We start from the raw sequence: 26209 nt of genomic DNA on the forward strand, positions 1-26209 counted from the left end.
TTTGAGTGTGACTTTACTAGGAAAGAACAAATTTGGGACAAAACCGGACTGGACTTTAGCTTTTTATTAAGAAAAAATAAAAACTGAAGACGTCCTGCTAACACCTCTTTGTCTGTTTTATGTCTGAAACATTTCTCTTAAATCAGTTTTGGTTTGCTGTTGTCTACAGAAATACGACCGGTTAGCTTGTTTTATTAAAACGTTGTGTGTTGAGTTTGTGGTTTATTTAGCTGGTAAAATAAAATAAAAAATAATAAAATTATTAAAGAATAAGACTTTTTAAATAATTTTTCTCCAAAAAAATCTAAATATTAGTGTAGTAAAACAAAATGTAGCTAAAAAGAAGTTATTTTTTTACCAAAAAATGTTTTGTTTTTTACTAAAAAGAGAAGTTTCAACTTGACATTTTTGGCCCTCATGCCAAAAAGTTTTTTTTTTTTTTCCCCCCATAAGACGCCACAAGTTTTTTATTTTTAGTTTCTTGCTGTAATGGGCTCTTCACTCTTCAGATCTGCTCTCTTCCTGATCCGTAAGCTTGTTAAATACCTTCTACTGCAGGATTTCATTGACTGAAATGGTTTTACTTCCATTAAGATAAGTCTGCATGTGTATCAAGCACACAGGACATGAACATATCAGCAGCTAACATGCTTCTGCACCGTGTTATCTCTGCCTTATTGGATCCAGTTCAGCTCCAGTTGCCTGCTGTGACGTTACCAGTAAGCCCCAGTGAAGTGCTGTTTAATAGCTTTTATGCACATTACTACAGTAGATATGTTCTGTAAGTGCAGCTGCCTTGTGATGATGCGTTAACAGATATTGATGCGTTGAGCCGCTCAGGATTCATCTGCAGATAATTGCTCAGAGAGAACGCATCAGACGCAGAAAATAAAGATTTTTTCAAGAGCGTCTGATTGGTTGTTTGGTTTATAATTTATTCATATAAAATGTGTTGCAGCAAAATGGAACAACAGACAGAGAAACCAACCTTAAGGATCACTGGTTTATTCGTCTTTTCACTGTGAATCTGAATGAAAATGTTACTCTAATATTAACTGATACTTCAGCAAATTGAAAAGTGAGATTTTTAGTTATTCGTTTTCTTCTTTAGCAGAAGAATCGCTGGAATGTGATTATTGTATTTCTCAGCTTTGTGCTCTGTTGGTCCTGAAGTAATTCTCTGAAGTTTTCATAACTTGGATCAGGGATGTCCAAGGTGCGGCGCGTGGGCCGTTGCTGGAGGAATATTTTGTGGCCCGACGGCAATTTAAGAACGGCACAAACGTCGCCCTAGAAACACTTTTTGTAATTTTATATTTATATAAAGTTTATATCTTCTTAAACTGAAGATTTTAAGTGAAAAAAATAATTTTTCTTAACTTTTTTCCTTTTACTTTTTTCTCATGGTAAAATTTTGTGAATTTTAGGTAAAATATTTGGCTAAAAGCAGCAAAAGTCTTAATTCTAAAAACATTTTGTAGACTTAAAAAATGGAAAATAATGTACCAAAAAATTCAAGTGACTTTAAACTTTAAGACAGATGGAAAAAAAATGAGTGTTACTTATTATTGTGCAGATAAAAAAGAAAGAATTCACCAGAATATTTTTTTTAAAGTTCTTAAATGGGGAAAATGTGTAAATTATTTAAGTTCCTCCAAAATGTTTTTATAATTTATTTGTAATCTAAATCACAAATTTTCTTGTGCTATTTTGGAAATATTCTCAAAGAATTTTGCAATATTTACCTTTTACAATAAATGTGACTTTTTTTGCTGGTCATATCAGTCATGGACGTTTAGTAAGACGAAGGCAGCAGTGTGTTAGCAGTAAGAAATGCTGCCACCTGCAGGTGGGAGTTGGCATCATTTAAACCCAAAGTTTTTGACCATTTTTGCTGAAAATCTGCAACAGACTCACAATTTTGCAGTAGCGTAAAAAATGTGAAGATTTTACACAAACGTCAGTGATGAGAGAACTGCAAAAAACAGGCGAGTCTGAAATAATCACCTTCAATCATACAAATGGAGAATTACATAAAGTTAAATAACCTCCAGTAACAATTTAAAATTCACCCATTTTCAGATAAAAAGTCCATAATCTCAGGGTAACTGAATCTGCCTTTAAACATTTTTCATTAAAACTAATTCATCCTTGAAGAGTGCAGCGTGTTCAAGCTAACAAAGGCTGGTCTGTAATTCCCACAGAGCAGGAGGGAAAAAAGTCACAATTAAAGCAGAACTGAGTTACCCAGCATTGTGTCAGCCTTGACTCATTTTCCAGCTGAGCTCCAGATCAAGCTTAAAATAAAGATGAAAGTGAAGCAGCGCAGACACTCGGGGCGTCGCATGACATCAGAAACACGCAGCAGGGCTGCAGCTCAAGCGTTTTCCGTTTCAGTCTGAATTTCTTTTAATGTCCTGAGCGAAGGGTTCACACGTCCACAACGGGACAGAGAGAGGAAGTTCTGCACTGAGGAACGGCCTTGTGCTGCTTTAAATTTAAAAATCTGAGCGACGACGTCAGATAAAAATCATAAATTCAGCCCAGCTGCACTGGGATTTTATGAGGTCTGGTGTTTGGGATTAATTCAAACAGTATCAGTCATCTGCTGCTAATCATCTGTTTGTTGCTTTAGAGCCAATTAGAGTGTAACCCTCATCAATGGCCTCCCAAAATCAGTCTATGGGCCACCAATGGCCCCCGGGCCACACTTTGAACACCCCTGACTTGCACAGATCTTGATTCCCGGTGGTTCATACTGCTAATTAAACTTGATCGTAGTCAGACTTCTGTTGAACGGTTCACGAGATCAAATCGACTCGCATGCGCAGGAAAACAATGTTCACTCCCTGTTTATGGAAACAATAATGAACGGCGCCATCTATGGATGGATTTCATAGTTGTTGAGCAACGGGAGCCGAAGGAATCGTCACATGATCATAAAAAGACAAAGGAATCAGATAAAAGGAAAACACTGTCGTCTTCTGGTGCAGAATTATGATGTAAAAGTCGTATAAACTGTCACAACCGTTCAGACTGCAAACTTTGAAAACTATCGAATGCAAATCCCTTTTACTTTCACATATGGAAGACAAACAAACTGGATTTTTGGGGGGTGAAAAGATCTGGATATGATTTACATTCAGCTAGAAGGAGGTGGAGAAACTGCAAAAACACAAAAACTCACCAAGAATTTCTGTCTAGTTTCTACTGCAAATAACATCAAATAAAACAAAACTAACAAGGAGGTTGTTTGAAGTAAATAGTTCCTTAATAAAATAGTTCCTTGAAGAAAAAGTGCTAATTCCACTGACAGATTATTGTTTTTATTTATAACAGTAAATTGTACTTTTTCATCGGTATTGAGGAATTGTTGACTTGTTTACCTTACTGAAGTTCATATTTGGTCTGAAGGGAAAAACTGAGACATTTTTCCTTCAAACTACTCAGTTTGGTTCAAAACTTTTCTTTAAGTCAACATGTGACATGTTAATTTTAAACTGTAATTAAATGAAATAAACAAAAAGCAGAAAATGCAACATGACCGTCCAAACGGCCGGCGCTTTGAAAACCATCCCATACAAATCTGATTTAGTTTCACATATGGAAGTGGCACAAATCAAACCGCAGCGAAAAAAATATCTGATTTGTGTTGCATCTGCCTCCATCTTCAACAACATGGCAGCACATTTTTAGATTTGCAAAGTTTCGTCTGTTAGAGACTAAAGTTGAGACGTAATTCAGACAAAAACCCAGCATGTTTCTTTAACTCACCCGGTCTCCAGGCCGGACCAGCGGCTCCTGTTTGGTTCCCAGTTTGTGCAGCAGGTTGTACGCCACCTTCACACTTCTGGACCACAGTTTACCTGCAAGCACATCAAAACAGAGCAGGTTACAGCTACTTACAGCCGGGGTGTCCAAACGTTTTGTCATGTGGGCCAAAATCAACATGTCAAACGCATTTATTGGCCAAAAAAATAAAAACAGGAAGATTAAAATAAAATCAGGCAAATAAAGTTGTCTGATTTTTTTGTGTTTTGGAGAAAAAGGACAAATTCAACATTTTTGTATTGAAAGAAATCAAATCAAATTCAAAAATAGGGAAATTAAATGTCGTTGTAAATGTTAATTAAATCTCTTCAGAGTTGCTACAGATAGAGTTGGTTTTTACTGGGAGACATCTCCTGTAGCAGTCTGTGTTACAGTGAATTTGAAGATACCTCTGATTGAAGACAGTTTGTTTTCCAATGAAATTCTTTTGGACTTGATTGAACAAATTTACTAAATTATAAGAATAAGATTTGAATCACTTTCTTTCAAATTAAAAGCTGATTTAGGAAACTTTTCAGGAAAGACAAATACTTTGTGTTGCAATTTACATTTTCCATTATGTTGGTTATAATTTTACTGAAAATAGGAAAGTTTTTGTTTGTATTGTGTTGGATTGCACACGATACAAACTTTTGGACATTTGTGTTTGAGTAACAGCTTTTATGACATCATTACTCCCCACATCCAAGATCCTGCAGGACAGAGACGATCCCGGTTTGATCAATCAGATGCTGCGACTTGAGGGAGGAATGGTTTGAAAATGATCACAGGTTTCTCAATGTGAAATAAACTCAACAGGCTTTTTTAATTACAGCCGTGTACAGAGAAGCTCTGCAGTCAAACTGGAAAACCACAACACTCCAGAAGACGTGATGAAGGCCAGAGGAGGGATTTGTTACAGATGTTCAGGTGGCACAGATCAAACTTTCACCTCTTCTGGAGGAAAACATTTAAAAAAATAAAAGTTTTTCCATCTGGAAAAAGGTGCAAGTCACTTTAAAAATCCCTCAAAGCCACAGGAAGCCAATAAACAGTCAAATCTTTCTGATCAGTTTCATTATGCCTGCCAGCTCTGTTCATTAATGCTGCAACCCAAAACAAAGGAATCAGTTCCCTTTTTATGCCTCAATCCAAACTGTTACATTGATATCATTATGCATGTTCAATCCAGCGTGAAATACTGATTTTCTTTCTTTCTTCCAAGTGTTTGTCAGAACTAATGAATACAAGATAATGAGATTTTGGGGATTCAAGGCGGCAGACAGACGTGGCCGTAAATCGCCGTGTTTTCATGTCTGAATTATATATGGAGGCAAAACAAGATGGAAAAGTTTTCCTGTTCGCTTGATTCCATTTCCCTCCAGATTTACTGCCAACGCGCCGCAAAGCAAACAAAAACAAACTCTGTCAAACACTACAGCTTAAAGGAAATAATCTGGATTGTTTTATCCTGGATAAATGATGAATCTGGCCCAGACTACGATAAAACAACGTTCTGAAAATATGAGACTCAAACGTCCTCCTACTTCCTACATGTGTTTGGTTTCTACCAAAACATCTTGGGAATTTTTCACTACAATCAGCCGGTGTGTTCGTCAAGGCGATAACTCTCACACTCCTACGGAGCAATAGAGCTACTGAAAACAAAATCTGAGATTAACGACAAAAATCTGAGATTAAAGTCAGAAATCTGAGATTTTAAGTAAAAAATCTGAGATTAAAGTCAGAAATCTGAGATTAAAGTCAGAAATCTGAGATTAAAGTCAAAAATCTGAGATTAAAGTCAGAAATCTGAGATTAAAGTAAAAAATCTGAGATTAAAATAAAAAATCTGAGATTAAAGTAAAAAATCTGAGTTTTGAAGTCAAAAATATGAGATTAAAGTAAAAAATCTGAGATTAAAGTCAGAAATCTGAGATTTAAAGTAAAAAATCTGAGATTAAAGTCAGAAATCTGAGATTAAAGTCAGAAATCTGAGATTAAAGTCAGAAATCTGAGATTTAAAGTAAAAAATCTGAGATTAAAGTCAGAAATCTGAGATTAAAGTCAGAAATCTGAGTTTTGAAGTCAAAAATCTGAGATTTAAAGTAAAAAATCAGAGATTTAAAGTAAAAAATCTGAGATTAAAGTCAGAAATCTGAGATTAAAGTCAGAAATCTGAGTTTTGAAGTCAAAAATCTGAGATTTAAAGTAAAAAAATCTGAGATTAAAGTCAGAAATCTGAGATTAAAGTCAAAAATCTGAGATTAAAGTCAGAAATCTGAGATTTAAAGTAAAAAATCTGAGATTAAAGTCAGAAATCTGAGATTAAAGTCAGAAATCTGAGTTTTGAAGTCAAAAATCTGAGATTAAAGTCAGAAATCTGAGATTAAAGTCAAAAATATGAGTTTTGAAGTCAAAAATCTGAGATTAAAGTAAAAAATCTGAGATTAAAGTCAAAAATCTGAGATTAAAGTCAGAAATCTGAGATTTAAAGTAAAAAATCTGAGTTTTGAAGTCAAAAATCTGAGATTTAAAGTAAAAAATCTGAGATTTAAAGTAAAAAATCTGAGATTAAAGTCAGAAATCTGAGATTAAAGTCAGAAATCTGAGTTTTGAAGTCAAAAATCTGAGATTAAAGTCAAAAATCTGAGATTAAAGTCAAAAATCTGAGATTAAAGTCAGAAATCTGAGATTTAAAGTAAAAAATCTGAGATTAAAGTCAGAAATCTGAGATTAAAGTCAGAAATCTGAGTTTTGAAGTCAAAAATCTGAGATTAAAGTCAGAAATCTGAGATTAAAGTCAAAAATATGAGTTTTGAAGTCAAAAATCTGAGATTAAAGTAAAAAATCTGAGATTAAAGTCAAAAATCTGAGATTAAAGTCAGAAATCTGAGATTTAAAGTAAAAAATCTGAGTTTTGAAGTCAAAAATCTGAGATTTAAAGTAAAAAATCTGAGATTTAAAGTAAAAAATCTGAGATTAAAGTCAGAAATCTGAGATTAAAGTCAGAAATCTGAGTTTTGAAGTCAAAAATCTGAGATTAAAGTCAGAAATCTGAGATTAAAGTCAGAAATCTGAGTTTAAAGTCAAAAATCTGAGTTTAAATCAGAAATCTAAGGAAAACATTGTTATTTTTTTCAGTTGTCCTATTCCTAAGTTTTCTTTTCCTACCAGAAGGTCAAACTCTGCATTTTATCACATCTTTACATGAATTACTGAAAACACACAGAGGTCTTCCTGCGTCGTCACCAGAAGTTTCTGCCACTTCGAGTTTTTGCAGGTTAAATGTTTCTTTCATCTCTCTGAGTTGTGTCTAGAAGTGACTCAGCATTTTCTGAAATGACCAAACATCTGTTTTTCCTCCAAAGCAGATTTAAGATAGAAGTTTTAAACTATTTTAGAGTTGATATCTTGGTATATTTAAATCTCCCGGTGAAATTCGGCTCCTGACTGTGTGGAAACTTTTCCTATCATGAATCAAAGTGTGTTTCTCTGCTGGCTGCTATGAGAGGTTATCAGCAGTGCAGCGTGGATGAGCTGCGGGATGAAGAAGTGGGCATCATGAGTTCCCTCTGTTCTCCGGGGGCGAAGGACGGATCGGCAGGAAGAAAACAAAACAAGTTTGTCTTTGTGGGCCGACATCAAAGGCGAGACACGACAGGAATCAGAGATAGAGAGGAAAGAGAGAGGATGAGATTTAGATTCAGCACACACACACACACACACACACACACACGCCTGCTGAAATCTCACCGTGTTTCTGACTCCTGTGGTCGAGTCCTGAACGCAGGCTGGAGACATTTCACAGTCTGGTGAGCGCTCATATCGTCTCATCATCTACAGCGGGCAAACGCCTCTCACATCACTGACATCAGTCACACACAACCTGAACTGCTGCTTGGAGAGAAACGATGCTAATCCCCCCGAGACCATGACTAGCATAAACCTGCATGGACGCCAAAAACTTCTACCAAACTCTTCCAATAATTCAGAAATAACGGTTTTGTTTTCTTTGAGTGATCGACCGTCCATACAAGCTCTGCTCACAGCAGGTATTCACCACTTATTCTGCTCTGAATTATGTTGGTACAGCAGCTGAACTTTAGCTTCCATTTAGCATTAGCGTTTGGTAAATACTATACTGTTATTGCACTTTAGCTTTAGCTTCTGCTAAATATTATGTTAGCATAGCACTTTTACTTTCATCGTTTTGGTCGTGTAGTTTAGCGTTAGCTTCCATTAAATACCAGCTGGTTGGTATTGCATTGTAGCATTAACTTTCGCTAAACACTTTGTTGGTCTTGTGCATTAGCATTAGCTTCTGCTAAATACAGTGTTATCTATCACTGTATTTAGCAGAAATACATTAAATAGCACTTTAGCTTCTGCTAAATACTGTGTTGATATAGCGCTTAAACATTAGTTTTTCCTAAATACCATGTTGATATTACTCTTGATACAACTCTACATTATGTTGGTATAGCACCTTAGTGTTAGTGGAACTGTTGTTTATCATTATTGCTTTTTAACAGAACACAAGAGAATAAATTATAGCGTTATAGTTTGCTAATTGCACAAAAGAAATTGTTGGCAACTGTTTAGTTCCAAGAAAAAAAAAAAAGTCTTCAGGAATCTTGCAGGCTACACTTAAAAACATTGAATAAAACAATTAAACTGTTGTCATTCCAGCAACCAAGCTGACAAACTTTGAACACAAAATGAACACAAACACATTCCTTAACTAATCTAACGTCTGAGGCGTTTTTTAAAGAAACATTTCACCTTGTTCTCCTTTCAGGTGAGTCTCTGTGTGATAATCTGCTTTCGCTGCGATGCGTCTGAGGATCATTTCATTCACTCTGCTGCTCAGCGGCGACGTTTGGCTCTAAATTCATGAGGACCTGCGGCCCTGTTCACAGCAGCTAAATCTCCTTATTTACGCCGTTTTCTCTGCTGCTGTTTGCTTCTCTAATCAATCTCCAGGCTCCGGCTGCAGAACAAAGACACTCAGACCTGAGAGAAGACCGTAATGCGGTTCAGCCGGAGCAAATTAATTTAGAAAGCTGGAACTGTGAGAGATGGCAGATATATGTTCATATCACTTTAAATTACTTTATTCCAAACTGGATGGCATCTTTAGGCCATTTTGTACAAGTGGAGTTTTTCACTCCGACGCCTTGAAGTGGAGCAAAAGTTGCTTTAAATCTATTTGTTTATTGCTCCATCAGACGCATTTTTTCAGTTTTTGACCTGAATTTCATGGAAACCATAAGAGTTTTAAAACTATCGACTATAATCTGCTGAAAAGTGAGTTACACCCTGAAGTGAGATGCAATCCCCTGATTGCTGCAGGGGCTGTAAAAATGTTTTTATTTGCATGATTCACTTTGCAATTGATTTAAAGGAAACTCTGAGAAACTGGACCTTTGGGAGAGAAATACAAACCAAAGGAATAAAAATAAATAATACTCAAAAGCTCCCTCCTTCTGCACTCTTTAAAACATCTTTTTCACAGGTTGCTAATGTGCTTAGCGCTCTGCTTGGCTGCCATTAGGGGAATTATGCTCCCACAGCGGGCGCTAGCCATTGTTTGGTGCTTCAGTTAATCAGCTCTCGGCGTAAAACTGAATTGTTTTTAGCATTTTTCTCTCCACACAACAACCTTGAGGAAGAATTGGATCATGCACTGCAAAAACACAAAATCTTACAGAGTATTTGTAATCTAGATTCTACTGCAAATAGTTGAAATGAGACAAAACTATCGTACAATTTAAGATATAATAATTCCTTTAGATTGATGAAAATGTTTTCTTATGAGAAAAATAACCAGAGCTTTTTGATCAATATTGAGAAATTATTGACTTAAAGCTCAAACTTCTTGCTGAAGCAACAAAAGCAACATTCAATACCACAAACACCTGAAACAGTTTTAAAAAAAATCTGGATTATAATCCCACCTGTTTAGAGTCACCATAATTAATGAAACACTAATCAACATTTTTATGCGTATTGACGCCACTTGGGAAAATTTAATGTTTCAGTTGTTGACCGTGACCTTGAATTTTTGTGTTTTTATGATGAAAAGCACTTTGAACTGCTTTGTTGCTGAAATATGTTACACATATAAACATGATTAATTGATTTGTAAGTTAGTTTTGTATTATTTTAAGTGCACCAAGATATTTAGCCTGGAAACTAAAAAAAGCACTTGGTAACGTGGGAACAGAAACGCTGCCACTTCTGATAACCTTCCTACCGTAGGTGAGAACGTAGAGCGGCTTGCCGTTGGTGTCCATGGTGGTCAGACACGGCGCCTTCGGGGAGATGGCGCCCCACCGCTGCAGCGCCGCCTCCAGAGACGGCGGCCAGTTGGTCACCACGCCCAGCTGCTCGCCATGCATGGCCGCCATCTGCGCCCCCTCGGCTTTGGGAAGGTTGGGGTCCGGCTGCTGGACTGCAGAGGAGAGGAAAAAACAGCAGAAGAAGAAGAGGAGTGAGGTCACTGCGTCGTACGATTTAGATCTGTTGGTGATGATGTGAGCAAATCTTCGACTATTTTCTGCTAAAAAGACATTTTGGTAAGTGTGGTGTTTTCATTGAGGCTGCAGGATGTAACTTTAATAAGGAATATGTTTACATACACTGCAAAAACTTAAAATCGTACCATTTAATTTGGTCTATTTCTAGTGCAAATATCATAGTACGCTTAAAATAAGATAAACTTTACTCATAAATGACTTTTCAGTAAGAAATATGAGCCTGATTTAAAATAATAAATCTTTTATATTGATGAAAAAGTACTTGTTCAATTGGCAGATTATTTTCACTTATAGCAAGAAATGTTTTAGTGAAACAATTAGACAGTGAAACTAGAACTTTTTCATCAATTTTAAGAAATTACTACCTTAAAACAAGCTTGTATTTCTTGGTGAGAAGTTACTTTTGTAAGTTATTTTTGTCTTATTTAAAGTGTAGTAATAAATTTGCAGTAGTTGGTAAGACATTGTGTTTTTGCAGTGTATCTTGTACAGCTCCTGTTCAGACCAACACACTGACCGCGTGTTGGTGGAGCTTTGATTGTGTCAAATTAGAAAATTCTGAAAATTTAGCAGCACGTTTTGTGTCTGTTCATAAAACTTTAGCTGTTAAAAGCAATAAAAAATCATCCACCATGAACAAACTAACCGGCTTTTTAAAACTCTGAGCATTTCAGTAAAAACAAAATTCATCATCCTGTTTCATCCATGGTGATGAATTTTAACACTGAGCCAAACATTTACTATTCATGCTTAAATTATGAATTAACTTCTATTTCTGCAGCCTTTGATACTAAAAGAAGGAGGAAATATTCATCATTGTGGCTCGGCTTTGTCGAGGGAATGTGGGGATTCTGTCTGAATTAAGTATTTTTCAGCTTCATGAGGAAAAACAAATGCTGGCTGTAAAACAATCTGAAAGAAAAACAGCAGTAAATCCCAAACTGGGATTAGGTTTCTGAGAATTTTAAATATTTTCTTTAAAGTAACGGGAATCTTTTTACCCTCCAGAAGCTCCTCAAAGTCATCGACGAAGAACTCCCTCAGCGGCGGCCGTTTGGGTCTCTTCAGCGTGTTGACCAGTTGTTGGATCTTGGCTGAAACTCTGCTGCTGACTGGAACGCCTGCAGAGAAAGAGCAGGTTTAATCTGAGGTTTAATCTGGGAGTTTTACCTCAAATCATAGTAAACGAAGCAGAACAACGGAAGGATCAAAATGAGATTAAAGGCTGAGGCTGCAGATGTGTTTCTATTGGCCACAGAATTACGCAATAGTCATTTTGAAAATAAATTTGCTGAATGGAAACAATTGGCAGTTTTGGAAAAAAAAAATTGTTGATCACAAATTTTTTTACATTTTTTTTTTATTTTGCAAAACTTCAATGGAAACCTTTTTTGCATCACAAGAGTCACATGATTAACAACCTGATGTTGCTACTGCTGGAAACAACAAAAAGACGACAAGAAGCAGTTAGAGATTAAAAAAATTATAAATCTGAGATTAGAGTCATATCTCTGAGATTTAATGTCATAATCCAAGTAAAATTCTGGAAATAAAGTCACAATTCTGATATTAAAGTCACAGTTATCAAATTTAAAATCACAGTTCTGAAAATAATACCAAAATTCTGAGGTTAAAGTCATTGTTCTGAGATTTTAAATCCTAATTCTGAGATTAAATTCAAAATTTAGGCCCTAATCCTGTTCTGGAAAACAATGCTAATGCAGTTTTAAAAATGTTTTATCCCCCAAACACGGTTAATTTAACAGATTTTCTTCACACTAGAAAAAAAGCTTCTCCTATTTTTACATCATGGATTTTTATATGAAGTTAAAAAACAAACTAAAAGCTCCTCACTGACACTCCAGACTTGCTCTTTATTCCCGAAACATTTATCAACCTCAATATGGTGAAATGACAAGTTAGTAAGAGTCTATAATGATTTTCTACAACTAGAGATTAAAATGTAGTGAAATCTGGTAATTATCTGATTGTTACCGGGTAAAATCCAGCTTAGGATTTGTCTCATTATTTCATTTTTATGACTAAATCCTTTCATTTCATTTTAAACGTTTCTAAAAAGACTCACAAGAAAGACAATCCCATCCAGTGTGAGAGTTTTTGAAGAAAGATAATGAACAACATGCAGGTTTTTCCTCCTCACCGTCTCCGGTCTCCATCAGCTCGGCGTTTCCATATTTGGGCGTCTGCCTCTGGGCCGCGGAGCCGCCGCCGCCAGGTGGGGCCCGCTCCACCTGGATCCCGTCCGCGGCGGTGTTGGCCGTGTTGTTGGTGTAGCCGGTCACATCCGGGGGTGCAGAGTGGTTTTCTGAAACAGACATTGGAGCGAGTCAGAACCAATCCGATCCACGTGAAGGAAGCCGGCTGCTGAATCCGACGTTTGAATTTAAAGTGATCACTGGGAAAAACTGTTTTATCAAGACGGAGTGGATTCTGCATCTAGATTTATCACAACTAGCAATAAATCAATAATAATTTAAAACACACTGGATAATTTCCATTTAAATTATTATTGGTTTTCTCTTATCTCTTGTTTTCTGCCAAAAACTGATGATGAAGGTCTTCAGTCTGGTGCAGAGGGTTAGACTTCAACAAATAACTCATTTTATTTGTTGTTTCTGTTGTTTGGATAAAAGTTGGAAATGAAGAAAACTCAGAAAGAAGGTTCCATATTCGAATCAAAGCTGCTAAAGTTGGTTTTTAAATGAAGAAAATAAAAATAAAAGCAGAAAAAACTCAATTCAGTGAAAATCCACCTTAACCAAAACACTTCCTAATAAAAGCTCTGATTTCCAACAGTCCAAAGCTTCCCCTGAATGCAGCAACTCCTGTCTTTGAAAATCAACTAAAAAGACTCAATTTTCTCCTCAGACCTTCGATATTCAGCCCATTTTTGCCACATAGAGGAACCGTTTTTCTGTTTCTGATGTTTCAAAGCGAGCCTCGGACTCTTCACATGTGCAACTTCTTCTTTTTATTTTTTATGCAGCTCGACCGCGGTTTAGCAGCATCAAACGGTGTTTACCTCCCTTTGCCGGACGACGCTCACAGACAAACTGTGACGGGATGAATCTAAACTGAAATTAGTTAAAATGTGAATTTTATCTGCAAAGACGGACAGATATTCAGCAAACTGGTGTGTTTATGCTGCGGCTGCATTAAATTTTCCTCACACGTTATTACAACGGTGTATTGTGGTTAATATTTGGCACCCAGTGAAAATAATGCTTGCTTCCTTATCTTTTCGCCTATTTCTGGTTAAATTAAAGTTTTTAAGATAAATATTGACACTGTTTCTTAAGGTGACACAAAAAAGTGACTTCAAAATGGAAATGTTTAAAGTTAGACAATATTTAGCCCTTGCTGATGCTTAAAAATCAGTTCTTGATGCACTGAGATGCTTTCAGGAAGTTCAGCTCATCCCCGTTTGTTCAGATGGCTGAAATCTGAGCCCAAACCGATCAGACCGGTCGTAAAAAAGACCCGGAAACAAGACGGAGAGTCTGCTGGCAGTGACGCAGCGTGCCGTAGACGGCCAGACGAACAGAACGTCTCGTCCGGACCTGCGCTGAATAATAACGGCGCGGCATGCAGGTCGGGCATGCTAATTCCTGCAGAGCATTACACATTCAGTCTCTGCAGCATCTGAGCTGTTGGACGGAAAGTCAGGCGCAGTTCGTCTGTCTGGAAACGAGCGTGTGCAACTCGACCGACCTCATCAGACGACTGGGTGATGAAGATGAGACTCAGCTGAGGAGGAAGATGAGGAACGCCTGATTCACTGCAGTAATTCCAATAAGCCAGTCTGTCTCCCAAAGACAGCTTTAAACCGGCCTCATAGTTAGAGAGAGTGGAGAGAAACCTTGATAACATTATGTGTGGATAAAGAAGAGTAAATGAAAGTCATATTTAAGACTTTTTAAGACCCTTTTTAATGCCAACTGAATCAAATTTAAGACTGAAGAACTATAAATAAAGAGGATGGTTGGGGGATTCTGCATTACAATCAAGAAGAGCAAAAACTGAAGTTTTAGGCTCTGTTCTTTAATTGTAACCCTTGAAATGCCAAGCTTTAAAGTTTTACATCTTTTTCCCCCAGAATGCACCTGGCCTCTTACAGATTAGCAACAAAGGATAACAAATGCTAAGCTAGTGGCAAAGACAAAGTTTGTCCAACAAACTATTGACAAATTTACATCTACCAATGATAGACACAAAAAAATCTAGCTAGCTAACATATAGTAGCAGCTAGCTAACAGCAGCTTCAACAACCTTGAGTCACAGAAAGCAACAAATATGTCTGCATGATGTGACAAACCTTTTCCTGACAGAAAAAAACCTACATGGAATCGTCCTGCCAAGACACATTCAAGACCTGTTATTGTTGTATATCACGTCAATTCCTGCGATTTTTCAAAAATTTAATACATTTTAAGGCCTTAAAAAAATCTAGCTACCAACCAAGTGTATTTTAGCAGCTAGCTAATGGTAGATGCAACCACTTTGAGTCACTGAATGCAATGAAGATGCCTGCGCACAACTCAAACAAAAGTAATAAAACAACAGAAGAGAGAAAGAAAATAAATCGATGCAAATATATTTATTTGAATTCTCTGGAAAATGCTGAGTTGTACCCAGTTATGTTTGGCTGAACGTGACTGAACCGGAGTCCATTTTATTACAATTTTAGTCATTGTTGCCATAGAAACTATGTATATAATTTTTGACTTAATCTAAACAATTTATAGTAACAGAAACACAGAGTAGGAAAACAGTCTTCATTCCTCCAATATCTGATTTGAGGTGAAACTGTTCTGAAAACAGAAACATGCTGCAGAAATACTCAAATCAATAAACACCAAACAGAAGAAAGGAAAAAAAGGGAAACTACGAGCTGGTCTTCAAAAAACATTGTTGATTTTTATCAACAATACACAGCTTTTATTTACTTTCATGCATCAGTAGCTCAATGCTATTGGAATTAGCATTTCCACGCTAGCACAGCTACAAGCTCAGGGATTCAGGAAACAATCATCAGGGTGGAAGGGGAAACTGAGCAAAACGGGAAACACGACATCCATATCAGCGTCAAAGGATGGCAGGAGATCGGCCGGTAAATTCTCCGATCTCCGACTTACCGGAGCGCTGAGGCTCAGATTTTCCGTTCTGTACCAAACCAGCTGGCTCTGCCTTCCTCCTCCTCTTCCTCAAGGAGAGGTGGCTTAAAAGGCCTGAAGAACAAGAGTGGAGGGAACCTTGAAACAAGGCGCCAGCAGAGCCGTTCAGTAAGACACTGACCGCTCATAATTACCTCACACAACCCCAGCTCAATAAAACCCAACAATCCCTACAGCCTAAAAAAACCAAGATGCTGTGACGCATTAAGAAGATGATTTCTAGACCAACTTTAGTCAGTTTATATGGTTTAAACATCTAATGATTATTTTAGAAATAGATTATTATAAAATAATATTCCAACAGGGTCAATTTGCTGAAAAATGGAAAAAATGAAATGATTATAGAAGCAAGGAAGACACCACTTTAACAACTGGTAATAGGGACATTAATAATGAATAAATGCATGTTGACACCTCCTCAGAATAACTGTCCTATAGCTTTGACCTAAAACATGGAAATGAAGAGCAGAACATCTCAAAATATCAGGATTCCACAAAGAAAATTATCTCAGAAAACAAAACAAGTTAAAAATTACATTTTGAGGCTTAGATTTCATGCTTGTACAGTTCTGAAGGAGAAAACATTTGAAGCTGGATAATAAAAAACACGAAGCTGCCAGAGCTTCACTCCAACAGTAAAACAGTCGACCATCAGAACATAAATAACGCTGAACCTTGAGTCGTTCATCTGCACTTTGCAGTAAAGTCGTTCCCTCAGATGAAGCCACAAATTAAAGCTCCAAGGTCTGAGACAGAGCTGAGGGAAGTGGACAGACAGAAGACCTCGATAACTTCAAATACAGAACCGGTTATAACTCAAACACAGCTTGAAATGTTCAGAAAAGGCCTGAACATTTAAAAACCAGCTCTAAATTATCTCCGGTCATGACAGAGTCAAAGGTGAACAGAAATAACCTCCAACAAAAAGAACTGGATTATTTCCCACTCATCTAAAGCTGTTAGGTTTCATACGAACAAGTGGCTTTTTAGACGTTATGCAATGACTCTTAATAACTTTGGTTAAAGATAATATAAAAGGAACTAATGTTTTGAAATATATAACAATAAATAATGGAATCATAAAACTCAATTTCTACAAAATAAGTATTTTTAGATTTATTTTTGTCATTAAGTTGGAAACTGTTCATTTTTTAACATAGTAGATTTTATTTCTCCAAATAGAATTAAAATAGTGATTATTTTAGAAATAGATCTCCTAGATACTTATAATAATAATTAATAATAAAAATTGTTTTCCAAAACATTTGTGGCTCTGAACATGTTTTATTTCATGTCTGTCTGGATTGTAAAAGTTAACGACTCATCAGGGACGCATGAATACAAAAATATTTTATCTATCAAATATCTGTATAATTCAAAATTACATCAATGTAAAGAGAAGTTCAACATTATTTAACGTTAACAAGTATTCATTGAACGCTATTTGTTGGTATTTTAACAGATTCACTGCAAAAACACAAAATGTTACCACATAGTTTTGATCTAGTTGTTATGCAAATATCTTAAAATATTCGAAATAAAACAATTTTAAGTTATAGATAACATTTCAACTAGATATAGAAGCTTAGTTTAGGTAAATAAATTCTTAATCCATTGGCAGATTATTTCATGGGAAAAATGTCTTAAGTGAAATAATTGTAAATATCAAGTCATTATTAGTTTAAATCATTCTCCTGTTTCTTGCTGACAATACTTGAATGTTAGCACACTGGAATTAAAATTAAACTAGGAGATTTTCACTATAAACTAGACTACAAATAGTTGGTAAGACTTTGTTTTTTTGCAGTGTTTTTAACTCAACACGTCTCTAAGTCCCAGCTCACCGCCTGTTTGTCTTGTTTCATTTATCCGAGGTCGGCTGAGTGCTTTTACGTCAAGGTCTCTATGCTTTTCTGCTCCTCCTGCCTCCCTGGAAACAACTTTCCACTAATTTCAGCCAGCAGGGAAGAGTGACGCAGGAAATCAGCGGGAATGAGCCCCAAACAAACAGACACCAGCAAACGGCCGGCGTGTGCAGAACCTGGGCCGTGGATGCTGGCGGGGTGGAGCTGGCAGGAAGCTCTGTGCGATATCTTCAGAGCTGGATGCCGACCGCGCCGCCGTGACAACAAGCAAACCTCTGCCAGTGTGTTTAGTCATGACGCTGCCTCAGCAAGAGACAGGAAAAAGGTGGAAGCAGGAGCTCTGGAGCCGCTGAGGGGCGATTTTCCCCAGATTTATACCTGCACTAAAATCATTTTCTGCCTTTCTGTTTTCTGGTGGCAAGCTAAAAGCTAACGGTTCAGTAAAACCCTTAAATACATGAACTTGCAAAAGTAATAACCCTTGAACTTTCTCATATTTAATCATAATACAACCAAGAATTTCCAATTGTATGATGTGGTAGACCAACACAAAGTAGTGCAATATTGTGAAGTGAAAGTCTATAATAAAGTGATCTATAATTTTTAGGGCACCAGCACTAACTTAAAGGAAACATTCAGCCCAAGTGTTTTTGGGGTTTTTCATATTACGTCAGATGTTTTGAGTCTGTTTTTACTGACAAAAAAGTTTATTCTAATGAGTGATGTCACAAACTGAAGCGTTTCGATCAAACAGTGAAACCTGCATTTACACACTGTACATAGGGACATAAAGACCAGCTCCCATCCAACTCTCCCAGTTAACACCAATAAACATCAAAGCCTGAACAGCAAGCCCACCCAGCTACCTCGTGAAAGCAGATCCACTCACTTTTATTAGAAAGCTCGACTGCAAACAGCTAAGAATAACCTGGAGGGAGGCGGCTGTAAAACGGAGGCCTTCAAAAGGTCCTGATGGGTTTTAACTCCGTAAAAAACAACATGAAAATGGCCTGTTTATAATTCTGAGCCGGAAAGTGGAAAGAGCATCAATTTGACACCAGGCTGTATAATTCAAGGGCAGATTTCAACCTGGAAACTACAAATTAAAGTGAATTTTTTTGGGTTCATCAAAATCTTTGGTGTCATTTAAATTTAATCTGATACAAATTAGTTCTTTCAGGAAGAATGGGCCAAACTTTACCTGAACGCTTGCAAGAAGACCGACATTCTAGACTCTCTGGCATTAAGTCAGACTAAAGTTTTCCTGTTATGTCAGTAAGGATTACACTAAAATATTATTTCATTTTTATGCTCTGTTCCCACGGGACAGTCCAGTAGATTCGGTTCCATTGGGGACCAACTTTGCTAAATCTGGTGCATTTTCAGCTGCTGCGATTCTCTTTCTCACTGCACCGAGTCAAACGAACCAATTTAATTGAAAAGCTGCTCCCCTCCACGACATCAGAGTTCACTTCAACCCAACCGACACCGAGTTTGTAGGCAGACCAGTGTTTGATTACGTAACAATGTAATCCTACACCAGTTTCTTTTTTGTGCATCAACTCCGTTTTCTCAGCTTGTAGCTGGAAGGTTCTACACAAATAAACATGACTTGAATTGATGAACTGAGCGTACTGTACTGTTTGATAACCAGGACCAACAGGAGTGAATGCATGTTTGGCTTTAAATGACTTTTGTTTACAAAAATCCCAGATCAGAATTTGAACTCATGACCACAGCAAATAGAAATTTTTCTTTTGGTCATAACATAAGAATAGCTATGAGTCAAAAAAATCAATTAATCACATGATAAATTAAAGCACTGCATGGTTTTCTCTTTTCTCCTTCTACCAAAAACTGGCCAAATATAGTTTTCAATGTCTTAACTAGTCCTTTTTTTGAGGGCAGTTTTAATTTTACTTGTTGTTTTTGTTTATTTCTTTTGGATATTTAAAACGTCATTTTGTTCCACACTGTATAACAAAAGTCACAATCTAAGGGGTGGAAAACTTTGACGGCTGCGGAGGCGTCACCTGTTTTGTGGCGGTGATGATGGCGGTGGTGCCGGAGGTGTTGCTGGGCGGAGATGTGGACGTGTTGGGCCAGGACGTCGGCCAGCCGGCCCGCGGCCGCCCCGCTGCCCCCGCTGCGGGTGGAGGAGGAGGAGGAGGCGGTGGAGGAAGTGGTGGTGGAGGAGTGAACCGCCCGGCTGATCCAGTGCTCCATGCTGATGCTCCCCTCCCTGCTGGACGACGTTCCCCCGCCTCCTCCGCCGTCCTCTTCGTCTCCTACGTCCTCGTCGCCGTCGCCCTGACCTTCGCCCTCCGATCCAGAGGAAGTGTCTGAGGAAGAAAACCAGGAAGAGAGCTAATCAGAGAAGCTAATGCTAATTAGCTCTGGGTCATCCACTGCGTTTGATTTTAACATCCTTTTTATGACTGATAAACTTCACAGCTCTTAGTTAATGAAAGCTGTTGAAACCACTTAAGAACATTATAAAAGTGCATTTTTATTGAATAATTTAAACCTCTACTCTCAATTTTGATTCTGGCTAAAATACAGAGAAACATGTTCATTGTGTCTAAATCTGTCTGTAAACATATTTTTACATTTTAAAGAATTCAAATGAAGACTCTTCCAGAAACAAATTAACTTCCTTCTGTTACACTGCAAAAACTAAAAATATTACCGAGGCCTAATTTAAAAAAAAAACAAAAACAACTAACTTAAAAGTAACATTTCAGAAAGATAAAATATTAATTAATATTAATAAAAAAACACTTCCACTGTCTGTAAAAACAAAATGGAAGCTGCAGGGAGGAAATAATTCAGTCTAATATTAAAGTATTAATATTAATATTTAAAATTTTATACTAATGTCATTTTGTCTTGCAAAACCGACTGAAGTAGATCTTGAGGATCATGTCCACACTCAGAGTAAAGCAAAAATCATTACGAATAATAGTTTTGAATCAAAAATTGTTGTTGAATAATAATTCCCACTAATAGCACATTAAATTACATGTTACTTTCTGCCTAATAAATGCTGTTTTGTGCTGATTTACACAAGAGGGCATTGAGTTTCAATTGTAATGGTTTAAAAGCAGGAAAAAAGAGGAATGAGTTGGATATGAAGTCATTGTGATCTTAAAATATTAAATATTTTATAACTGATTTTATTTGGCATGATGAGCCAATTAAAAACATCTGCAGCCCTCATGAGAGCGTGAATGTTTGGATCAATACATTTCAGTGAGGACTGTCTCTTTTTTTAACAGATCCAGGAAGACTGTAGTCGATTTTGGCAGCTGAAACAATCTCCTGCTTTTTTTTAATAGTAAAAAATAAAAATGACCCGAGGGCCTAGAGGCGCCTTTGGATCATCTCCATCTGGCCTTCAAAATCCTCAAACGAGAACAAAGACACTTTAAATAAATAAACCAGCAGAATATTAATGCATCTTGAGGCCAATGGAAGCTGATGATCTCTGGGGCGAACCAGAACCAGCCTCAGGTTTTCTTCACCAGGTTTGAGTTTAACAACAATGAACAAATCACAAGAAAAAAATGGACGATCAGAAGATGCTTTTCAACAAACAAACTGCAAACCTGTTTTCTGCAGCAAAGAAATGCTCTGAAGTTCAATACTTTGTGGCATTAACAGCAGTAGATAAGTGAATGTGGTCCACTTCCTGTTACCTGCTATAAAAATGCTTTATGAATCAAACGTGACTTGAAAGAAATCTGACTTTGTAATGAAACTCTCCCAACATGGATCCTCTATTAACCCTTTAACGATGTTTTTACCAGCGTTTCACTAAGAAGCAGCTCCAATAATTTTGGGTGGTTTAGTTTTACCTGGTGGTGTGTAGGCGTCCATGGAGGTCTGGACCACCAGCGATCGGCGCTTAGATGGCATCGGAACGGCCATTTTTCTTTCCTTATGCTTCGCCAGGGCCGCCTGCACGGCCTCTGTGTGCACATCTGGAAACACGTTCACAATGTTTTGGTTTTACAGAGAAAGGAACAAATAGAAGAAGTAAAAATCTAGCATGGTTTACCAGCAACTTTAGTGGACAAAATAGACAGATTTTTCTAAGAAAATCTCTGATATTCATTTTAATATTTCTGAGTTTTTCTTGCAAATTTTACCGTTTTTTGAGCGTAGAAATTTCCAAGTTTATTCTAGACAATTTTTGAAGAGTAAACGGAAAATTTCTGTTTTTTTCTCACAAATTTACAAATTTTTGAATTCAGAAATTTCAGTTTTTTCTAGAAAATCTCAGAGCTTACTTTTAAAATTTCAGAGATTTTTCTTGCAATTTTTTTTTTTTTAGTTTTGGAGCTCAGAAATGTCCAAGTTCTTTCAAAAAAAAAAATTCTGATATTAATCTCAATATTTGAGTTTTCTTTTAAATTTACAACTTTCTGAGGTTAGAAATTTTAAAGTTCTTTTTAGAAAATTTCTAAGATTAAACAGAAATTTTCAGATTTTTGAATCCCAAATTTACAACTTTTTGAATTTCTTTTTGGTTTGAAAGAATATTTCTGAGATTTTTCTAGTTTTTTCCTAAGGAAGTTTTAAAGATTCTTCTCAACATTTGAGCTTTTTCTTGCAAATTTACAACTTTTTGAGTTCAGAAATTTCAGTTTTCTATTTATAGTGGCCCTAACAAGTAATCTAAACAGCAGATGTAAAAAAACAATGACATATATTAAAACAAAACTAAAAGAAGAGAAAAACTGATTATTACTCTGTTAAAATGAGAATGTTTAACATGGAAACGTGCGATAATTTACCACCACAGAGAATATCTAAAGCAAAATTCCCCAACAACATTCACTTGAAGCTCATTGCAAAAGATTTAATGTAACCTTTCCAAGCAGAGTAAATATAAAAGACTTCCAGCTTTCTGCAGGAATCACCGGGGGTTTATGATCCAGCAGCATTCCTTTTACAATCAACACCATGTTCCCATTTTCTCACATCCAGTTTCATCCCCCAGCTGACAGCAGCTCCCAGGAGGCCTTGTGCTTTCCAACCAGATTAAGTTCAGGCAGAAGTAGACGAGGACGTTTTGTAAATGAATGTTTCTAGCAGCGAGATAAAGCGTTCTGATTTAGCCACAGCTGTGTTTGTTTGAGAGGAGCCTGTTGTCTGCAGAAGGCAAACACGACGACAGACGATACAGAGACGGTTTGCTCCATAATGACATAAGTGAGACATTAGTCAGGATGAATGCAGCTCTCAGATGTGTGTTTACTTGGCATGTGTGTGTGTTTTTGTAAGGGAAGGGAGGTAATTTCAATCTCAATTGAACTTTTATTGTCTTGTTGTTGACTGAGGTTGACTGCAGAGTGCGTAGAAGTGAGTTTGTTGTTAAAATGTCCCAGTTGATTCTCCCTTTCCATATGTTACCTAAATGTTCTTTTCCCCAATTAAGCTCGAGATTAAACTGATCTTTAGCATCTAAACTCAAAATAAGAGTATTGCAGGTATTTCATAAAACATCACCAGCTCCAATTTACTATATTATTTTGAATGAGATTCACTGACAGATCTACAGCTTCTAGAAACAACCCAAGTACTTCAAAAAAATGAATGAATTAATTAAAGACCCAACTGGTTTTTGGCAATAAGTTAAAGTATTTTGGTGTCTGGAACATGAGCCGTTTCAAAAACCTCCAGAATGTGACGTTACCTAGCAACCCCAGCAGAGCCCAGCCCGTTACCTAGCAACGCAAGCTGAGCTCCAGCATTTCCTGCTGTATGTTTGCTTGAACTAGTTAGGATAGGTCTAACATATAAAACATGTTCACCACGTTTTGAGCTCCTTTCAGAATGAAAAGAGCGTCTTGTCATTTTAAATCCAAATAAGCTGCTGATGGCCACAAAACACGTTTACACTCTTAAGTAAACAGCTCTACATCTCTGAAAATCAAAATTAGAGCCTCCTGCACAAACAACAAGAATGTCTTTTTCAGTAGCCATTGTGCAGTGCGGTAAAACCAGCTGACCAAACATACAAGTTCAGCTTGGGTTGCTAGGTAACAGGCCTTGCCATAAAATACTAACTTGTTCCAATAAACAGCTGCGTGTTTTTTTAAGAAGCAGTATAAATCTAAAAGGAAGCATAAAAACGTGACAAATTTGAATTTTGCATAATAGGTCCCCTTTAAAAAGGTCATATTACCAGATTATTAAACAGTTACTCTGTTTTCAATCATTGTGTTCTATGTTAGTGGATCTATGAAAGTCAGACCAATTGGGTTTGTTTGATAATTGAAGAGCAACCAATAAAATAACTCATCTGAAAACAGCATATGAGTTACCGGTCCAGATGTCCAGATGTTTACCGGTTGAAACAAATATTTTAGACATATCACCTGATCTGTAGCGTTCATCTCTGGAGCCCGACGACCGCCGGCGGTTGTAGCGGGACGAGGAGGAGGGGGTGACCGGTGTTCTCCTCTCCTGGCCCATGGAGGGATCCATTCCTGGAAGAGCCAGGTGTGACAATGAACATAATTAAAATTTACAGATTCAATTGACACGTTTTAGACTCTGAAAGGTGGAGATACATAAAAAAAAAACAGAAAGTATCAGTGCAATACAGGTTTAAGGTTTAATCATTCTTTGTTGGTATCAGGTGTCGAAACGTTCTGATCCACAATTAGTCATTAGAGGAACTATTAAAAGTCCTCTGAAACCCAAAAGGACTGCAACAACTCCAGAAAACCAAACTATTTAAAGAATTTAAACTCTGATTGCTTTGGAAGCAAATCCAGTTATATCAAACAAATGAATGTCCAGTCAGTTATAAAAACATGACTGTGCTTTATTATTGTTTATTTTAGTGGCGATACCCTCAAACATTTTGTTTAATCATCCACAGATGTTGAAAAAAACTCCTCTGCAGACACCAATCAATAAGTCCGATTACAACCACCTAACTGCAACTGACAGCTACCACTTCTCCACAGCCGCTGATGATCTACGACCATCCGTCTGCGCCTCACACTTCCTCCCTCGTCCGTCTTCATTTAAAGCTCTCAGAGCGCCTCGGAGAGCCGCTGCTGCTCAGGAGAGGACCTAAAAGTTGATTAGCCAAGCGTTTAATGACTGCCAGGCAGCAGAGGAATCAGTCTGGGAAACTCCTTGCTCTCTTGTTTCCTCTGGGGAGCCTGGATGAATGGATGGATGAATGGATGGATGGATGGATGGATGGATGGATGGATGGATGGATGGATTCCCCTCTTCTCCAGAGTCAGAGTAGCTGCCCTTAGTTTTCCTTATCCAACATGCTCAGCAAGCAGACTGCTCCTAATTTATTTACGCCTTAAAGTTTTGGATACGTCTACGGTTTATTCAAAATATTCTTAAATAATGACATTTTAGTATGCTCAGTACTAAGGTCAAAATGAGCTATTTTAGAGCCTCTAGTCACTTTCAAAGCAAAGCTGCTGCTATCCATGTCCCCCAACTCAACATTTGAGTGCCAGTGTAAACAGATACATCTTTGAAAAGCAGACGTGGAGCCTCCTGCACAACCAACAAGAATGCAGCAAGTGGTTTCTGGATGGTGAATCAACAACAAAACACTTATTTTTTCCAGCAGCCATTGTACAGCGCATACAGAAGTAAAACCAGCTATCTAAATGGGCTGGAGCTATGCTTCGGTTGCTAGGTAACGGCACAATGCTGACCAAATGGGATCTAAAAATCATAAGGCTTTTGAAATGGCTCATTTTCCAGACACAAAAAAACATGAATGTAATTCCAAAAAACAGCTCTGTGTAGTTTTTCTCTTTTTTTTTTTTAGCACTTGAGCTGTTTTTAGAAGGAGTGGAAACTCAAGTACAAGAACGTGCAAAAAGTAAATTTTGTATAAAATGCCCTCTTTAAATAACAAATGGCAGTTAAATATATCCTGGTGCGTTGATATATCGTGTTATTTTTTCTGTGTAGGTAGAGTAGAGCCATTTTGACTCTAACAGGGGAGCTCTAAAGGTTTTCAAATCTAACAAAGCCAAAAAGTTTCCAGTGAATAGAAGTCAGACACATGATCACAGCTCTTTACATTTATGACATCTAGTCTCTGTGGCACCTGAATGCATGCTGCAGGGAAAAATTCCCAGCTGTCACACAAGTGACATTCCTTGCAAACCACCACAGCTGGGAAGTACAAGGAAGTAGTTCAATTGCTGCTATTAATATTTCTGATAGAGTTAAGTGGCTATAAATAAACCTCCCATGATTTAATGATGTACCTTCTAAGCAATCAAAAATAAAAACAAGCATCCAGAATTGTGGTGAATCAATTAATCACAATTAATTATGATTAATCGGCTGCTAAAATAATTGTCAACTCATTTAGTAATTTATTCATTCCTAACTGGAGTATGTACAGACTTTGGCAAACAAGTTTTAGCTGAAGATTCATCCTTTGCTACAAACTAAATGAATCCTGTGTTGTTGCATTTTAGGCAATAAAATGTTTGGATGTGATTTTTATTAGCAGTAGAAAAGAAAAAAGCAGCTTCAAGTTTCATTGTGCTACGTTTTCCACAGGCCTTTATTTCATCTGGACTGAAACACGTTTCTAGAGTTTATGAAGCTCTCAGCTAGCGCGGCTGCATTACTCAAGATTTCCCAGATGAACGATGAAAGGAATGCCGAACAGCAACCTGAATGAATCATTAGTTCGCTGAACACAAACACATCCTGTTCAGGACGACAGGACAGTTTGTTAATGTTCTTCCAGACAAAATTAACGCTGCAGTCATGGCCAATGACA

The 26209-nt window shown here is 37.1% G+C and overlaps 1 protein-coding gene across 6 annotated transcripts in view; it reads right to left on the bottom strand.

The window, feature by feature from the left end:
• Nucleotides 1-26209, bottom strand: part of LOC122841652 (disco-interacting protein 2 homolog C) — a 154213-nt gene that overhangs the window by 35612 nt on the left and 92392 nt on the right. For all 6 annotated transcript variants that reach the window (XM_044135129.1, XM_044135130.1, XM_044135132.1 and 3 more), the window contains exons 3-9: nt 23799-23909; nt 21270-21395; nt 19446-19754; nt 12514-12678; nt 11354-11473; nt 10070-10267; nt 3775-3866 (exon numbers count right to left, since the gene is read on the bottom strand). In XM_044135129.1, the coding sequence (XP_043991064.1) occupies nt 3775-3866; nt 10070-10267; nt 11354-11473; nt 12514-12678; nt 19446-19754; nt 21270-21395; nt 23799-23909 (1121 nt within the window). The remainder of the gene's footprint in view (nt 1-3774; nt 3867-10069; nt 10268-11353; nt 11474-12513; nt 12679-19445; nt 19755-21269; nt 21396-23798; nt 23910-26209) is intronic.

This window comes from Gambusia affinis, linkage group LG12 (genome assembly GCF_019740435.1).
Source record: "Gambusia affinis linkage group LG12, SWU_Gaff_1.0, whole genome shotgun sequence".
Classification (NCBI taxonomy): domain Eukaryota; kingdom Metazoa; phylum Chordata; class Actinopteri; order Cyprinodontiformes; family Poeciliidae; genus Gambusia; species Gambusia affinis.